Source organism: Crocodylus siamensis, chromosome 9, assembly GCF_052110815.1.
Source record: "Crocodylus siamensis isolate JL-2025a chromosome 9, ASM5211081v1, whole genome shotgun sequence".
Lineage (NCBI taxonomy): Eukaryota > Metazoa > Chordata > Crocodylia > Crocodylidae > Crocodylus > Crocodylus siamensis.
In genome coordinates this window covers 57269277-57288943 of record NC_143403.1, presented here as the reverse complement: position 1 = coordinate 57288943, position 19667 = coordinate 57269277, and the positions used below count along the sequence as shown (strand labels likewise).

Below are 19667 nucleotides of genomic sequence, written 5' to 3'. Positions count from 1 at the left end.
CTCAATATATATGACACTGGACGAGGCATAAGCTGTCCGTAACTACATTTAGAACTCGTTTTTAGCAAAGAGGAGCATAACTTACCGATAGGAGTAGCACCAAAGAAGCAAGACAAAAATGTTGTTTCCGGGCTCAAAAACAAAACGAAACAAAACAAAAAAAAAAACCACACAACAACAACAACAAAACAACCCCAAAAAACAGATCTCTGAATGTGGACAAATGGAGATTGTGAATATAAAAGTAGCTCCACTGCTCAGACCAGGCTTTTTAGCAGACTAGTGTGTTTTGGAGGATGGAGACAAGGATAACATGTAGAAGGTAACAGTGAGGAGCAGGTGAGATTACGCAGAAAACTTCTCTCCCCCAGTGGTTTTGGGAACACTTCAAGAGCTCATGTATGAGATTTACATGTTGGTGACGACAAAGCAAGAATTTAAAGTGCTCTGTTAATACTAAAGAAAGTTTCAAGACTAAGACAACAAATGGTACTGCAAGTTGATGCAAGTTTTATTTAGACTGTACAAACAGGGCACTGAAGGAAGAAAAAAAAAAAGCCTACTGGCTTGATGTTTGGATCAGTGCTATGAAATAAATGGAGTAGGAAAATAAAAAGGCACTAATCTTAAGAAAGACACTCCATCTGTTCTAAGAATATAATTCATTTAATACTGTTAATTTTATAGCACAAAAAATAAAACAAGCTATGATCCCCAAAATAAACTTTAAAAGCTTACACTTAATATTATTGCCTGAAGTTCATGGTCTTTAAATTACATCAACTGTTTAATGTTTACACAGTGAAGACTGTCTCAAATACAAGGCCACCTTTCCCTCTGCAGAATTTATTTCCTTATCCCAGAACACATTTTCATTTAATAATACACAATTAAGTAAACAGAAGTTGACAACTATACAGGAACAGGAACACTTCTACTGGTCCCAAAAGGCAGTAAAAGACTAAGAGAGGCAGGTCTCACTGTCAAATGCAGCTATTGAGAGATGCTTGAAAACTTTACTATAAACAAACAAAAAAAAAAAAGTTGGCAGCCCACTCATTCCCAGGGTGTTAATACAATATAAAAAAAGTTATGTTACAGGCACATGAAATGGCACAAAAATGCAATTTTTCCCTTTACAAAAGTAATATTCAGGCTCAAGAGCCTTAACCCAAAAACAGGATATTCCCTTTTGTATCTTCCAGCCCAACTTGTAAACAATGAATTAAAGTTAGTGCTTACCCAGTGATGTGGACACGGATTAGTTTCCATTTTAACTTGTCAGACTGGTCAGAGGCTTGAGTGTTTTATGTACATAAACAGGAGTCAAACAGCAAACCTCTCGTTGTTAATTGTTTTGACAACTAACATTTACACCAGTTGCTAGTTAGAAACCCAGACAAACTACAGAAAAGTTGTGTGGAACATGGTCCATTTAATGATGCATAGATTGAAGCCATCACTTGATAAACTTCCATGATTCATTAGCATGTTTATTCCCAAGAACATCTACACTGACAGTAAGTTTTTTGTCCACAAGTTTAAGAGTCTCTTGAATGCCAACAGCACAGCATGCAACACATGATCTTGAGAAACCAAGTCATCAAAAGAAAACATGATCAAATGCAGTTTTTGTATGAAAATACTTTTGTCTTATTATAAAATTGCAAAGGACAGTTTGATGCAAGTTTACAGTCAACTTAACCTGTTCAACATGCTACATTTAAACTGTGCAACACAGGTGAACCAAACATCCCTTCCTCACAGAAGCATGGAGTCCGAGAGTGGCCCAAAACTAAAGACGTAGGATTTTTTTCCTTTGCATGAGAGGCCACCACGCATTGCTGTGCTATTGCATTCTGACACTGGTCACTGACTGACGTTTTTGCATAGTTGGAAGGGAAAGTGGTCCACTTTTGTGGGATCAAAACCAATAAATAAATCCAGAGCACTGCTTATGCTGTTCCAAATAAAAAGATATCCAATGAGGAAGAGCATTTAAGAAAGTGGTTTTAATTTTAGAGAAAGTATCAAGAGCTCTTACCCAGGTGATTGTTGATCTGATAGTTCAGTGTTCCAAATTTTAGAAAAAGAGGGAAACCCTCCAATCTGCCTTCTGAAGACACTTGTCAATCAATCACTGGGCCAGGACTAAAACAGGATTTGCATGTGGCAGACAGTTTAGTACAGTTCATATATTCACAAGAGTACTTTCAGTAGTACAATTTCCATAACAACTTAAGGTGGTATCGGGGCACAGACACACAGGGACACTCAGTTTCTATGACTGTACAACTATTACCATAGCAGAGGACAGTGCAATGCCCATTGTCAAGAATTCTTTCCAAAGCACCAGGTAATTCAATCAATGCTATTCTACTTCACAGTAAGTTTGTTTGGCAGTAAAATGCTTTAAGACTAGTCCCTCCAGACTGTCCAGCCACGTGATCAGCACTACAAAATGTATTTAAAGGGTGAAATGAGATGCTTTTGTTAAAAACTTAACCCCTCCAGTACTGAATTATTCGCTGCAAAATGCTGCGTTTCTGCATTTCTTCAGTGCCTTCTACTTAACCTCAAGGCACTTCAACTGGAGTCAAGAGCAACATGTCCAACGGTTTGAGAGCCCATGATCATACACATCTCAATTTAAGATGAAAACATACACAAAATAATTCAGAATTTAGAAAAACTGACTTGAAATATGAACTTTATTTGCAATATTTCTGCATTTCGCTATACCTTAAGGTATTCTGGAATAATCAACAACTCCACAACAAATGTGTCACCCAGCTGTTTAGGTTAGAAATCTCCTACAAAGACTGATTAGAGAAGGACTACCCAGAAGGTAGTTTCATAACTTTTGTTTCCATCTGTATCCTATTAAATCAGCATTACTGTTTTAAAAGAAGCATTTCAGTTCACCTTAAAAATGCATTTTAAGAGGCAGGTAGAAAATGTCAATATACCTAAACTTTCATGCCACAAACACAAAGTTAAGGGCTTGTCTAGACACAAGTTGTACTGCTTTAATTGTATGAGTCTAGTCAAAGACAAATAAGTCAATCCTAGTGTGGCTGCAAGATCAGTGGTATACTTGGTGTGCATCTGAGAAGACAAATAAGCTATACTGGTCCAAGGCACCCTTATAAAAGTCTGCTCCTCTCCAGAGTTTGAACAAACTGTCGCATGTGAAAGCCAGCTGTGTGGATTTTCCCCACAAGCCTTTGATTCTCAATGGGTGCCAAGTGAGAGAGGCAAAACAAGATGTTGGGACAGTGAAGTATCAACCACTACAAAAGAAGGGCAGTAAGATGCCCAAACACTGGAAATAAGGGTATGGTGTTTGCAGAAGAGAGGTGGGAGAAGGCTGGATCCTACACCACGAGAGTTCTGGACGTTAGAGAATTTATGCAGAAATGGTTTAGCAATCTTAAAATTTATTCAGCACTACTGTTTTCCGACTTCCACACCCTCTGTGGCAAATCAGGGCATCCAATACCTCCAGGCAATAGCTTAGTGACAACAGAACTTTACCCACATAACTTACCATGTCTGAAGAGAGATGTAGTCTTACCAGACTAGTTAGGGCTAGCACAAAATCTGTGTAAATCTAGCTTAAGTGTTTCCCTTTAAAGTTCATTTTCTACAGTTACAGTGCTTGCAGTCATCATCAACTTTTACATGCCCATTCAGTTATCTGCAAAAATCCGTTTTGGGAAAAAATGGCAACACAGGCTAGGAGTGTAACAACTGATAAGTTTCCTTATAAATAAATGTCTCCGGTTCAATGCAGTATTTTCAATGGTTATTTGCTTTCAAATCACAAACTTTATTTCTAAAAGGTCAACAGCAAGCTTTAAGAGTAGTATCACAAAAACAGCCTTGTTAACACAGCTGCTCAGAATACACAAGCTTCAATTATTGTCTTTTAAAGAGACCAGTATTTGACTGTACTGCCTTAGGATAGATTATTCTCTTAAAACCAATTCCGTCTCAGCCCCAAAATTGCATTATTGTCGCTGTTCTTTGTTGGACAGTGATCCACAAGTTTTATATTTGATCTATGCGGCAACTTTCTCCTACTGAACAGGCTAGAACATGTCCTTGAGAGTCTTGACAGGAAAAAGACTTTTCTTGCTTGTTACCTCCTATATGCCTGTTTCAGTCTTCTCCAGCTTAAGGCCCAATATAATCTACAACTGAAACTACATTCTTGATGATGCAACTATGGTATGAGTCAGCAGGTGACTTCAGTTGTGTGCATTCCACAAGTTCATTAAAACAATTGTCAAATTGCAGCAAGCTGGAAAAATGGGCAATGCTAGCAACAGGTCTTTAATCATCCCACCTCAAACAATGCTAGTGATAGCCATAAAAATGAAGCAGCAGGGTAAGTCAGGCAATGGGAATCATTCATTCTCATCTGGGTTTTGAGGGTCAATTATTTTGACGTGTGTAAATGGGAAGAGCCCTTTTCGGCCATTGACTTCACCTTCCCACTGACCATTTATATTCATCCTTGTAACCTTCACAATATCTCCAACCTGTATAACAGAAAAGAGTGTTATCATCATACATAGGAACATCATTCAAGCATAAATAATAAACCCATCAGAAGACAGGCAAAACAATACTACATTCAAAGATTAAAAAGGAAGAAACCCCCCCAAAAAAACCCCTAAAATCCACAAGATTCTTGAAACAGATTTTTTCCATTCTGACATCAACTGAATTTCTTCTTAAACTTCAGGTATGTGCTTAGTACAAGAAAAATAAATTTTAAATCCAAGTTACTTTACTCATGAGACAAATTAAGCTAGTTGAGCCAAAAAACATGTACATTTCAGTCTGTCCACTGGGAAAGTATACCGCTTACACTTCACATGCACAACACTATCTTTAGCTCAAATGTAAAACAATACTATTAAGGCTAACATCAGAAGTAACTTAGATGCAGTATCTATTTCAAAGCAACACAGTATGTACGCTATTGCTTCAACATTACAGCCTTTTAAAGAAAGTCTTCATTATTTGATCAAATATGTTTGTCACTGTAGGGAGTCTCACATTCCTATGACTATCATAGCTGGACAAAAACAGCACAGGGAGCCACTGCAGCTTTCTAAATCAATGTAACATTTTCTATTACAAAGTAGCTGTAGCTAACAAAGGAATGAATTTCATATGAAAAGGAGGGGGGAAGATTCTAGCTTTATCCATTTTTTCTAGCAGCACTTCCTGTTTAAGGACTTAAAGGAGCAATTCCAAGATGGGTCTTTCCTGTTACAGCCATATTTTTCTTCCTATTTCATAATGAAAATGAGGGATAAGAGGTGCAAAGATACACTGCAGAATAGCCAGTAACACTTGCCCACAAGCATCAGCTTTAGTTAACTGTTAATTTCTCCTTGAAGTACTTCTTGTTTAGCTTTGTAATTGTTGACCACATCTGACTTGCTGCAACAGTTTTCAAGGTTTTGCTACCACCTTTCCCATTTCTTTTTATTTGGATGGTTATGACAGCAAATGTTCAGAAAGAGGGGGGATGCCAGAATAGTAGTATTAGTAGCTTAATAGTAGTTTCCAGTTTTACAGGCAGAACAAATCCTGCTCCCTTATGGAAGTAACGCCACTTCCACAGGTAAGCATGAGGACAAAATGCAATTCACATGACAGAAGCAAAGCTTCCACTGTTAGGAAAACCCTCAAGCCCTTACAGTTAAAAGAATGTTTAAGCATCAATTAACGCAGTCTTCCTAGTTCTGCACAGTAACTCCAGTTCTCTCGTCGTAGCTATTCAGAACCAGAGCCTTCCATAGTATTCAGTATTTCTAAACAGAGTAGCAAGTCAGACACCTTTGACATCTTGGAGATCTTTCTACCAGTGCACCAGTCGCATGTTACATTTAAATCAAGGTTGCCAACTTGTGGCATGTGTGACAACTGGCACAAACGGCTACTGTTTGTGACAAACCCCAGGCACTCAGTAAAGGGAGGTGCCAGAACAGAGGCAAGGAGTGGAGCCACACAACCAGGACAGGATAGCAGTACCTACCACTAAGAGCCAAGTTGATCTTTCCCTGGCCCTGTAGCCACAGCTGGGATGTGGAGTTTTGCATCTTCCCTCACATTATGAGGATGCAGCAGCTGTGACTCTTGCAGCAGTGTCCTGCCCCTGCTCGAACCCCCCTGCCTCCAGCCTGGTACCCCAGGTATGCCTTGGGAAATGGAAAATCAGAGCAACAGCAAGAAGGATTGAGTCATGGCACACCTGCCAGAAAAGGTCAGCCACTCCTAATTTAAATACTTGTATCTGGCTTTCTGTAAGGTGGTGTGCCCCTTATCAGTACAGGATACAGTTGCCCACAGCCTAAAATGATCTTCAGCTTAAAACCCTACCTTGTTTTAAGAGTTCTGAACAGAGGCCTTAAATTACAAGGAGCTTCAGTTTCTTTAAGTCTGTAGGAAATATACACTTTGTCTCTACATACTACTGTTGCACTAACTTTTAAATCTTTTTAGCAAAGACTTTAAAAGGTTCCTTACAATATCTTGCTGAAAGACAGAATTAGTACCATCTGCTCCAAACTGGCCTCTTACATACCTAGCCTGCATTTAAAATAGTATATTACATTTAAGTGACATGAAATACTAAATGGGGATGACACAGTTCCTTTATTGTAAAAAAAGCACCTATAATCTCCAAGCTCCACAGTCACTGTGAGCTTGATGCATCTAGCAATTTTCAGAAGCCAAAAAGTTCAGAAGCTCAAACAGATTCACCACACTATATTAAAGCTATGATAAAATTTAAGTGGGGAGAGTGAAGAGCTCTTGCACGACTTTGAAAGCAGGAATGTAAGACTACGCAAGACCTGCAAGGATGTCAAACTTGAAACAAGTTAATATACCTAATCTTTAAAAAGAAAGAAAAAGCTGCTCGTTTAAACCCTTCCTTTCTCTCATTTAAATAAGCTTGGTGAAAAGCAGAATTTTATACTTAGCACTATTTACTGACTGACATATATCACCTGGGTCACAGAAATAAGTTAACTGGAAACATCCCACACTTCCTGAGGATCTACTCAAGAAAGTGTTGGCCGTTTACCCTCTAAAGTATCTCCTGTTGTTGCCGTGTATGCATTTTCTGAAGTTCATCCAAATAGACTTTTAGCTGAAACTCATGTGTACACTTTCATAATAATTCATAAAAATGCACTAATTATTCCAAGCAGTGTAGTGTTTACCACACTAAGCAAGTGCATTTATGAATCAACAATTTAAAGAAGCACAATGTCCTCCATGGTCTGAGGAAAAGTGCATTTTACCCTGCCTTGGCTTCACAGAAGCTGCTTCTAACAAAACTGCCTGGCTGCCCTGAAGGTCAAACCACCACCAGCTGTGAATGAAAGATTCCAGGGACAAAGATTTTCGGGTTACATACAAGGTTTAGACCATCACCCCATTTACCTGGATTAGGTCCACATGACTTCAACAACTCCTTACATTAAGTCAGATTCTAAACACAACTCTGTATTTTGACGCGTTCAAGACAGCTTTGCTTCTGTTGTTACAAAGAATTTTAAAACATGACCTGATGAAGAAAGCCTTGCATTTGAAAGCTTGTCCTAACTGCCATGCAGTCCCAATAAAAAGATAATCATCCACAAAACCTTGCCTCAACACAAAACAAGCATTTGACAGTAGAGTGCTGCATAGCAGATGAGTACTAAGGTGAGATAGTACTGCCACTTTGCCTTCTGAAATTTTCTACACTGCTGACTTTGAAGTTAAAAAAACAAAACAAAGACACAACAAACCCTCAAACTATTCTTCACAAAAAAGCATAATTAAGTGCTGGTAGCTACAAGTTTCCTCAAGAACAAAGCAGGAAAGTCTCCCTCAAGTATATTTATCTGCTGAGCAGCACTGGGTAACAAACTACCTTGGAAATGTAAAAGTTAGAGTAACATACCAGGATTCAGATCATGCACATTTCTAGAGAAGCTATTTAAAAATTATTAGTCAGTTATGCTTTCTTTAATTGGAAATTTCTGTATAACCATGGACTGGTACAGCTATAAAAATAAAGCGATTCCCTTGAGCACAATTTGATGAAAGTGGATATTAAAACAAGATTTTGAGCAGACATGTTAATGAATTGTCAGCGTCAAGTCAGTTTGATTCTTGGATTTGTCTTAGCTGAGGAGTTATATTATGACAGAGTTGACTACTCTCTGCATGTGGTAAAAACAAGTGCTGGTAAAAAAAAAAAAACCTATTACAAGGACCTCTGCATCTTGATAGCTTTAGGAGACAAAGTTATTAGAGAACAAAACATTAATCCAGTACAACTCTTAATGACAGAGCACAGGACAGGATCAAAAGACCTGGGTCCTGCTCTGATTTCTGCTACAAGCTTTCTGGATGACCTTAGTCAACTCCATCCGGATTTAACTTTGGACAATGCTTGCTTAGTTTCACGGTGCCGGAGATGTCCATTAGTTTAGAAAACACATTGGCCTCAATGGATGGAAGAGGGAAGCATAGCAAAACTCTTGCAGTGAGCAATACTTTAGAAATGCAGCCATGCAGTTCCACCCAAATGATAAAAATCAGAATGCATCTTAGATGGCAGCTTTTCATTACATTCTAGTTACAGCATGAATTCAAAGCCCCAGGAAAAACACAGGCCTTGGAGTATGGCAGTTGGTGTTAATCATGCACTCAAGACTTCCATACCTGCACATTCCACTGGAAGTGACTCATGCATTGTAAAAGTGGTGTGCATTTTAGTTCAGAAAACACACTTCACAGGTTACTTCCAAATTAGGTTTACGGCTACCCATTAACAACTTTATGAAGTAATCAGTAATAAGTAGGAACTAGACTGACCATAGAAACATTAAAGGAGAGAAAAAAACTTTTGGTTTACTGGTAATCTGTTAGAGGTCCATAGGTCCAGAAGTCTTAAGTTGCTTAGAATCAATGGAGCTGATAATCTCAGTCTACCTCCTAATAAAATAGGTGTGCAACAGAACTAATATTATGGTTGACAGGAGCAAATGCTGATGAGAGCATGATGGTCTGACTGCCCTTTCAAAATTAGGCTCAAGTACGGTAGAAGGGGCAGGGAAGGAGAGCAATAAATATGAGGTCCACTTGAACCATGAAGATAGCAGTCTGAACTGATGTCAAGTCCAGCTGCATGCAAGGCAGAAGCTGGTGGCATGCTGAAGTAGCATTTTTGATATCACTGGTAGATGAAGGAGCTGAGCCAACAACAGGCAAATTGTGCAAAGCTTTTCAGCTTTGTCATACCCTTCCTCATCTCTCTTTCAGAGCTCATAGAGGATGGGAGGGAAACCCCCCCCCCCAAAAAAACCAGGATGTCTAACCCATAGAACCTCCCTCACCATGGAAGCCTCGATCTGCCCCACCCCCCCCATGCCCTTTCCCCCCCCACGGACTTACTGGCCAGACACTGCTCTCCAAGCTGCTGGGCTGCATACGGTATTGGGCGATATGACTGATTTTTTAATTAACCAGCCATTGATATCAGCCAAAAAAGTCTTTATCGGTGCACCCCCAATTGTGAGCAGTGTAGCATCCCCTAATAAACTGAAGACAGACTGACTACCAGATTTTAGATGAGCTCCTGGCATTATCTAGAATTGAAAGGGCAAAAGAGATAGCTCAAACCAACCTCCACCCCAAGCTTGGGCGCTTTGCAAGCAGCAGCACAAGCCACATCTCAAGCAGGTGTAAAGGGTGCTTAAGCAAAATGAATACTCCAGTGGTTGGGGAAATTAGCCCTTGGATGTGATAGCTTGGTGAAGTTACTAGCTCTGCCAAAGACAGACCAGGGTGGGGCCTTGGGCAAGTAATTTAGCCTCTATGCCTCATTTCCCCATCTGTAAATAAGGGTGAGTAGCACTTCTTCCTACAGTGGTGTTGGGCACACTCCAACATCAGCCTGAAAGACCCACAATAAGTATTTTAGATGGACAGAAAAAAAAAGGAGGAAAAAGGGACTCAAAGATTCTCAATACAGCCAAGTGAGATTTTACTCTAAAGAGATTCTAACTAGCAACTGCTTTGTCAAAAGTAGCAACTTCAGTGTTAGGATTGGAACAGTTACCACACTTCTAATCAGCACCTATGATGACAGTGACCTTTTTCTGAAGGTAATTTCATAACAAATACCCACAGCTAGATAAGTACAAATTGGAGGTATTAGGTAGATGTTGCATGTACATGTGATAAATATATGCACTTGTAATTTTAAATCTCTTTACCTGCATTATTGTCTTCCAGAAATATTTCTGCAGGAATTTAACACAGAGTAGCAGCCTAATTTTTTGCCACTCATTTTTGTACAACTTCAGCAAGGGAATTAAAGAGGTTCCAACTACTGGCACATTTTGCCCTACTTGTCTCAATTTACCTTTACAATTTAATTGTTTTCTTTGCAACCTAATTGTAACAAGCCCAAGAGAAAAAAAGTTAAAAGTCAATGATATAATTAAGGTGAACAGCTGCATTTATTTCACTAAAAAACTCCAAAAACATACTGGGACATTTTCCACAGGTATATGCTCACATTCAAATGCCACCTGAAACAAATGCTGTAGGAAACTTAAGACTAAGAACATAATGCAGATGCAGGCTGCACAGCTGGCTCTAAGTAGGGCTCAAAAGCAACTGTCCGTATTGAAAAGAAATCTTTCCAAGGCAACATCCACACATTCTAAGCTTCCATTTAAAAAAAAAAAACCACAAAACAAAACTCTTGCAGTTCCCAAGGTAACATTCTTCATGTAAATCTACACAATGTCATTTTAAGTCTGCAGACAAAGACCTGCAAAACATTGCTATTGCCCCTAATGAAGGCTCTGGCTGTTGAAGTGTATGAACCTACTTCAGACTTAAACACCGTTAGCCTTCAGGTTGACTGAGACCTCCCTGTTCCTCAGGCAGCTGCCTTGTAATTAAAATTTAAATATTTTAAGGCTTGGGTCTTGTTTTGAATATTAAAACATCAGTTCTAGAGGGAAACAGCTCACACTGAGTTAAAAGCAAGAGGAGAGTACTTACTAATTGACCTGGCAAGCATGTTGGGTACCACTAATGTTGGGCATGGAGCCGTCAGCAGGAAAGCAAACAATGGAGGTACCCAACAGGAAAGACAGGCATAGCCCCTGGACCCACAGATATTGCTTAAATTAGTTTCCTGGTAAGAGAACTCATTAGAACGCTAGTCAAAAATCAGCCATGAAGTTGCAAATTAACACCCTCACCCCCTCAATCCAGAAAGCTAGGACATCTCTGCTTTTAGGGAACTCACCACCTCCTTAGCTTGCCAGAAACACTAGGTGGCTTTCAGAGTCCCCTTTTCTCCTTCCATCCCCCTTTCTTATGAGGAAAAAGCAGCCCAACATAAACCAGAGCCTGAGGTACAGAGTACTCTATTCCAGAACATTGTCCCTTCCCTCCACCACAATTCCTTCTTTCAGAGATTCTAAGAAGTAAAAAGGATGCCTCTTGGCTAAAACAGTGGACTAAAAGATAAAGGGATTCAGAATTCTATTTCTGCCACAGAATCCCTTTGTATCCCTTAGAAAGATGCTACGACTTAATGAGATCTTTTTAGGAGAGACCCACTGGGCAGTACTTACAGACCTCAATGCTTCGCTAAGTGAGCAAGTTTATAAAGCCAACATCATTTTGCCAGTTTCTAGCTTTAATCAGTTATGACAAGTTGCAGTCTACCAATATAATCTGTAAAAATATAAATTTGCTGGATGCTCCAGTTCTATTTCTACCCTTTCTGCACACTTTGCTCTCCCTCTAAAAACTGATATTAGCCCACTTAGCTTTTCAAAATGTTAATGCTCATCCCAAAATTAGGTATCCCTGCTTTAATCATTATCACCACAACAGGCAGTTTTTCAGTTCTCAGCAAGATAAGTTGTACAATTCCTTAAATTAGGAGACATTCTTTAAACCACCAGAGGAAGCCATCCAATGCTTAAAAAAAAAAAAAAAAAAAAAAAAAAAAAATCACTGACAAGCTAGTATTATGTTTTCTTCTATCAGCTCTTAATAATAAACACACTAAAGAAAAGGATTCCACTCCAAATAAGTCTCATTTTGTCAGAACCAAAACTACAACCTTAAAAGGGACCAGAATAGTTACATCTATAAAGTTAAGTAAATCTCTGTCTAATCATACGTCTTAGATAGTCAGTTAGAGACATACCTCTTAAGGCAAGGTAACCAGAATGGAGGTCATAAAAATTCCTGGATTGCTGTATTTTTTTTAAGCACTCGTTGATATACCCCTATGGTATTAGGCCTGCTTCATAGAATCATAGAAGTAGGGAAATAGGGTTAGAAGGGACCTTGTAGATCTTCAAGTCTGACCCCCTGCCTGGGCAAGAGAAAAAAAACTGGGCTTTGAGTGTGGGCACACAGACATGTCTAACGTACATAGAGGATTCTGGTACGGCAGTGGCCAGGCAGGGAGAGGCCTGAGCCTGTGGTTATCTCCTCACACCTAATGCACGCTTCAAAAAGATTTTGCAGCACCCCAGGATGCCCCAGCATGCACAATAGTCATGAGTACGCTGCCTGAACTAAGTCTGATAATTATGTTAAAAAAGCAGTACAACAACCTATTTAAGTTATCCCTACAAGCAGTTCTCCCACCCACCTGGCAGAAAAGTTCTTTTGGGGGCTTCCATGAGACATTTTCCACTCCAAACCAAGTTTCCTGCCTTGTTTTATGTTCAGAAGTACAAAAACACTCAGCAAGATGCTCTTTGATAAATTTGTCACAGAAAAATTAGCTCCTATCACTGGTGTAAGATTAATATAATATATTTTCCCATAAGTAGGCTTCTGGCTCCCTCCTGTCACTCCCACTGTAAAGTCCTGATGCACTTTTAATCCTTAACCCCATTAAGTCAACAGCCTAATTACAGATTTTAGAAACATTGAAGGAGAAAAAAGTTTAGGGAAACACTTGTAAATGTGCATAAGCTAGAAAAACTGGTAGATAATAATTTGACAGAATATATGAAGTGCACAGAGAAATTGTACCATTTGTCTGCAGTGTCCCATTACAAATGGCTTTTGTCTAAAATGCAGGGGGTTTTTCCAGCAACATTTAGTGGTAGGTATTTCAATCCTGTGTGCACGGGCTCCGAGGCTGTGGGAACCATTCTTAGTTTTCATTACATTTTCTGCTTCCCAGTGTCTTACCCAAAAGCTTGCTAAGAATTTTTCTAACTACTTGAGTTGATCTAATAAGAGATGTCAGATTTATGCAAAGAACCTTGCCTGCCATTTTCTGCAAACGGCATTTCCAATGCCATGTGGCCACGTCCATGCTGGTTAAGGCCAAAATGTTTTAGAGCACTGATAAAATATTCCTATGGTTTGCTTTAATTCAGTTTAGCCAGAGCACATCTAAACATGGTTCCCTAAAGACCAGTGGGGACACAGCTTTTACAAAGTTATCCCTGAAAGAGGCATGGATTGGAACTTTATGTTCTGTATGACACCAGAAGATGTTCAAATATTGACTACTTTGCAGCCTTGCATTCTAACATGCTAATTTAGGTCTCAGATAAAGTTTTCAAAAGCACTTAAGTAACTTAAAAAAAAAAAAAAAAAATCAAAAAAGTGTCTCCAAGTGCCTAGATTTCAGTCAATGGGACTAAAACCCTTTTGAAAAATTGTACTTGTATACATTAGTTACATACCCCAATATCAGCCATTGGTATCTTGCCACTGATAAAACTCCCCAAGAACTCTAGCATAGACTGCTGCTTATAATTCACTACTACTAAACAGCAGTTTTGACTTGTTTACACCACCATATTTATATCAGTACAGCTGCACCGATAGCTGCAATGAGCAGCACATACTCAGTGCAGACACCACTCAGAAGCAAGACTCAAAAATCCTGGGCAGAATTCAGCGCCTGAGGGTCAGGGGAAAGTTCATATGCCTTTTGAAGCTACAACTAATCTGTGGCCAACTGATGCAACAGCGTTAGCTTTCTTGACAGATGCTACAAGTTCTCTCATCCATGAATGCTACCATGGTCCTTCATGTTTCCCTTCCCCCACCCCCCCTCCAAAAAAAGCCATCCATAGTTCAGGTGCAGAAAAACAGTTGAGAAAATAGTTTGTAACTTCCATAGCCATTGATCTTCACATTTCTAAGGCAGTTTTTCTCCCCCATCTCCAAAACAGTTATTACTGAACAGATAAGTTAGCAGAATGAGTTAGGTATGGCTTTTATATGCACCCTGGACTCTATCTAACAGGAAATGGCATCAATGAAGCAATCCTTTTTGCAAAGCTATTCTGGACTGAGGAAAGACTTTTCAGTTATTTGCGACAAAAAAAAATAGAACAAAATTTTGTACTACTGGTTTGTGTGGCCTGCTTATACATGGAAGATGATCACCCATTAGTAAAATTGTTCTCTTATTTAGAGAGAAAAGAAAAACAAACAAACAAACCAACCAACCAACCACAAAACACACACTCAAAAACACTGAAGGAAAAAAAACAAAACAAAAAAAAAAAAAAAACCTTACCTCCAATGCCAGGGCAGTCTTGTCATAAGCACATGGTACTCTTTTTTGAATAGCTTTGGCATAGACTGGTCCATTCTGTGTTGATGGCAGAGGGTTGATCACTGCTCCAGGAGTACCGGATACAGAGGGAAGGGGAGTTGTGGTCTGAGGCTGAGCATAAGCATGGGCAGGTTCTGGAATACCATAACTGTTGGAATTCCTGTTCCCATGCTTCCCATGTGGGGAAGACCTGACTAGCTTCTCTACGTAAGGAACAGGGATCATCCCAACACGGCCATCCTTGTTTCTGGCACTCCACCATTGTTCTTCAGGCTTCTCTACAATTACCAGTATCTCACCCTTTTTAAATGGAAGATCTTCAGCATCATTCCCAGGGAAGTCATAGAGAGTCCGAACATATTCCACATTTTCCTCTGCAGTGGGCATAGTAGGGGCTGTTCCAGATCCCATTGGTGGACTTGGATACCTGAACATAAAACAAACAAATTAAACAAACAAAGTGAAGTTAGTATCACAAGTAGGTATTTATGTTGGGTACCGCTAAGTCCACTTTACCATTTCCTCCAGAAATTCTTAATTCAAAACTGAAGATGACAGAGATGCTAAAATTCAGCTGTCAAATTTATAACCATTTACTTGAAGTACTGTACAAAGCAACTACCCACAGAGACTATTCTCCCAAGAACCCATTTAAAAAGTTACCACAAATATGCTCATTACAGTTAGAGGGAACTAGGAGAAGGATACAAAAAGTTCTCTTCCAGATGGACTCCAAGTCAGGTACTTTGTAGTGCTTCAAATCAAGGCAATCCACATGCTACCAGTTTAAGTTAATAAATGTCCCAATGCACAGAAAACATAGAAGCCACTTCAACAATTAAGTAGACAACCATTATTTATAAAAACAACAGCCCCCCACTCCAAAAAAACAACAACAAAAAAAAACATATTGGGAAATACTTGCAGATTTAAAAGGAGATGAATTACAATTCTCTGTACTGAAGTGGCTCGGGTAGCTGAGAAACCCTAGATCTCCAGTTGTCCAGAGAAAGTAACCCAAGACCCTCAGCATCCTTTCCTTATTTTACATATCCAAATCTCTGCAGTAGAAGGCTTATAAAAAAAAACCAAAAAAAAAAACCCCTACTCTTCCATGGCAAGGGTGTAGTACTCTGGGCAGATACGGTCATCTAATGCCCATTTCCATAGAATTTAAAATCCCCATTTAAAAGTAAAGTTTCTAACCTACACAGCTGCACAATCCAATGTTATCTTTTTGATTAAAGAAACTAGTTCCTCTGCTGCTGTGAACTTTGCTTAGCAAAAGTGATGCTAAGTGATGCAGGCCCTTACACAGCACTAAAACAGTCAATAATCATGCCGGTTTAATATTAGAGGCAGTCTACGTACTACTATTTAAGCAAGAACTGGACAGAAATAAACAAGGCACTATGACTTCTCAGGAAGGAGGATGAGACAGACAGAGAGAAAAGTTGGGAAACTGCTCTTCTAACAGCCTGAAAACTCTTGTGGGTTGTGGAAATTGCAAAAGACAACACCCAAGCATAGCTACCGTTTTAACTGACCTCACTGCACTTGTATTTCAGAAACAGCAACAGAAGTTGTATTAAATAACCAATCCCCTGTAGTCTGCGTGAATTTGTCTCACAGCAGAGTCCTACTAAAGTATGCCTTAGTGCTATAAAACTGAGTGAGAAATGTAACTGAAGGGTAAATAGTACTTTTGTGTTTACAGCAGGGGTGTCAAACTCATTTGTGAGGCTGATGACTGACAGAGGGCCAGTCTACAGGCCAGACTAGACCCACAGACTGGCCTCACATTCCAGATCTGGCATGAGCACAATATGCAGCACACAGGGTCATCCTGCATACCCGGCATGCTGCCTATGGGTGACTGAGACCCAGGGGTAGCAGCAGGGGCTGGATAATACACCTCTGTGGGCTGGATTTTGACCACAGGCCATACCTTGGACACATCCCCACCCCTGATTTACAGTACATTCATTCACTTACTATCCATCTTCATATTCACTTTTTCTGACAATAATTCACAATTACAGCTCACCAAAATGCCTCTTCAGTGCTTTGCCCGCCACTAATCCAACATGACTTGAGGAAATTACTTGGGAAGTACAACTGTAAATGAGACAGGATTTACCAGTGTGAGTTAAACAACACGCTAAGAAACCCTGTGGCTGGTACTTTGGTGCTTTTGTGTTTGCATCTTCACTGCTCCTATACCCATATAAAAAGCACAAATCTAGTTATCATGAAAAATATATTACATAGTGGACAAGTTTAATGCTGGCTGAAAGCAAAGAGCAACCAAAAGAGGGCACAGAGGCAGTTGCCATGATGGACAGAAACTCTTGGCCAATTCAAAATAAGGTTACTGATAAATAGATGATTCTGAAATGTTTACTGAAGTAAACAGTGTCAGCTCTTGTAAAGAAAAATGCTACTGTACATCAGATGTTTATGCCGCTAACGGTCCATCACTCGTTATACAACAAGTAGTCTTGCATTACGCATAACACCCTTTTCTACCCAACCAAGGTCTTGGAGTGAGTTACTTCACTGAAGAGAAGAGCCAGTGGATAACATATTCTTTAATATTTATTATATCTTGAACTCTTCCTTCCAGAATGTGGCCTCTTTCTAGGAAGACTTTAGACCCTAACCAAGTCACTGCATTTCTAATCTTTAATACAAAGATTCACAGTAAAGATTTAGACAGCTGTGGGTACAATATGATTTTTTCTTGTAATGAGTCCAAACTGCAGTATTGCAATAGTTACCAGGAAGCTTAGCAGTTCAACATAACTGACAATCCAACTCTTTTTGTAGGAAGAGGGATTTACTTCTATGGTACTTCTGCCTGCTTATCAATATAATTGAAGCAAATCCACCTAAACACAATTTGAGACCTCCAAACAGATACCAAATACACATTTGTCTGGATCAAGTCCGGTAGGATCAAAAAATAGCAAATGGGTTAAAAGAAGATCCAGTCACAGAACAGACCCAACCAGCAACCAAAGGTAAGTGAAGACTGCAAAGGAACGTCACCAACAAGCCACATTCCTCCACTGACAAACTTGTACAGAAATGCTGGACGTCTCCATCCAACTGCTCCTGCAGCTGTGTAGGAGCATCAGGGAACATCCAGTCCAGGCGTCTTCCTGCCAAAGCACAGTCGTTACCTATACACCATTTTTCCAAAGTTTTAAGCAATGACATTTCTACCACATTCCTCGGAGAACTGCTTCATTGCTTGGTATCTCGACCAAGAAGCTTTTCCTGACAGCTCCAAGCTCTGCTCCTTCTTCAGGCACTTATTTTTGTCCAAAAGAGTATCTGACCCTTAACAATTAAAGGCAAAGCTAAATTTGGGTCCAAATCTGATTAAGAATCAATTTAGGTGAATAGGAGTAGAAGTCTTGAGGAGATGCAAATGGTGAGAATTTTAAACTGCTCAAATAGAGGAAGGAAGCCAAAACCCCATTTTAAAAAAAAAGCAGCACTTGGCCTATCAATATTTGCTTCTATGTTTCCTTATGATTCAGCTGTACAGGTCTGTACTGGATGCAAAAAGCTGGGAACTGCCTCACACATCAGGGCAAGCACTAGCTGACCAGTCACACTAGCACAGCTGGGGGGGGCGGGGGGGGGGTGTCACATCAACATGGGCCTGCAGCAAATGCCACCCCCCCAAACAAAATCAATCTTTTCCAGGCCTAAGCCACAGGCGGGGGGGGGGTTTGCACATGTTCAGATACAGAGCCCTTCCATACTACAGGGTCAGACAGACAAGGCATGTCCTTCAACCCCCCACCACAGGGAGGTTCGGCTTTTAAACTCATGAAAAACACAGGCCAAGGACCATGAAGCCACCACCTAAAACACCTCTGCCAGGCAGGGTTGCCAACCCTCCAGGACTGCCTTGGACTCTCCAGGAATTAAGATATAATCTCCAGGAGACTGTGGAGAGTCACCTGGGGGGTGATAAATGATAAGGCGCTCATTAACATAAACATTAAAACGCTGAATCCGATTTATGCAGCAGACTAGGGGGTTAAAATGTAAGCTGGTAAAATTCGCCTTCCCAAGTACACCAGATCAGTTATGAATGTCATTACATCATGTGATGAGTCAAGCAGGGCTGCCCACCGCACTGCCGGGGCTTAAAACCGCCCCGAAAGGCACAGGCAGGAGAGGAGGGCAGCAGGGTTAAGCCCGCGCTGCCTGGGCCAGGCCCGTGACCAAGAGGCAGCGCCCAGGCCCCGGGCGGAGCAGCTTCCTGCGCCGGCCACGCCCTCCCGACGGCCGGGCCGGGCCGGGCCCGGCCCAAGGCAGGACAGCCCAGCGCGGCCTCACCTGAGCGCACCTGGCGCGGACGGGTCATGCGGGGCGGGGCGGGGCGGGGCGGGGGTCTGTACCTGGGCGCGGGCTCGATGAGGGTGGTGGTGTCCAGGTAGTGGATCTTGTAGAAGTCGAGCAGCGCGGGCAGGTGCTCGAACTCCTGGTCACCGATCTTGAAGCGGCGGTTGGGCAGTGAGTTGATGATGTAGTGCGAGACGCGCGAGTTCTCGGACACGGACAGCACGTAGTCGCCGGGGCAGGTGGACGAGTCCCGCACCAGGAACATGCCGTGGCGCTGCCCCTGCAGCCGCGTCTGCGCCTCGGCCCGCGACACGGGCCCCACGTACCAGCTCGAGCGGTCCGCTGAGTCGAAGCGGGCGGCCGACGACATGGCGGAGGCGGCGGCGGCACTCGCAGGCCAGGCCGAGGGGCGAGCGCGGGCGGGCCCCTGCGTCTCCCTCAGCGGCGGGGCGTGCGCGGCATCCTCCCCTTACTTCCCCTTCCCGCCTCTTCCTTTCCCTTCCCGCCTCGCGCTCCGGCTGCTGCGAGCACTGAGAGCTGGGCTGAGGGGCGCCGGTAGTGCCAGCTCCGGGGCGGGCTGGTGCTTTATCCCGGCGCTCGCTGTCCCCGGAGCCCAGCGCCAAAATGGCGCCTTTCGCGGCCGGGG

At 41.3% G+C, this 19667-nt stretch overlaps 1 protein-coding gene across 1 annotated transcript; it reads right to left on the bottom strand.

The window, feature by feature from the left end:
* Positions 1–490: 490 nt before the first annotated feature.
* On the bottom strand, positions 491–19635 carry CRKL (CRK like proto-oncogene, adaptor protein). The gene is made up of 3 exons (XM_090062254.1): positions 19078–19635; positions 14618–15083; positions 491–4547 (listed from the first exon to the last, which is right to left on the bottom strand). Exons 1-3 carry the CDS (start codon positions 19389–19391, stop codon positions 4413–4415), a joined length of 915 nt encoding a protein of 304 aa, XP_089918380.1. The 5' UTR covers positions 19392–19635; the 3' UTR covers positions 491–4412.
* Positions 19636–19667: the final 32 nt, after the last annotated feature.

Bases quoted from the DNA above. Each gene is read 5' to 3' on its own strand.
- CRKL (XM_090062254.1), bottom strand. From the start codon at position 19,391: ATGTCGTCGGCCGCCCGCTTCGACTCAGCGGACCGCTCGAGCTGGTAC. The intron at 15,084-19,077 runs GTACAGACCCCC...TTTTATGTTCAG, and splicing joins CTCATCGAGCCCGCGCCCAG to GTATCCAAGTCCACCAATGG. The intron at 4,548-14,617 runs GTAAGGTTTTTT...TCTGTTATACAG, and splicing joins AGACTGCCCTGGCATTGGAG to GTTGGAGATATTGTGAAGGT.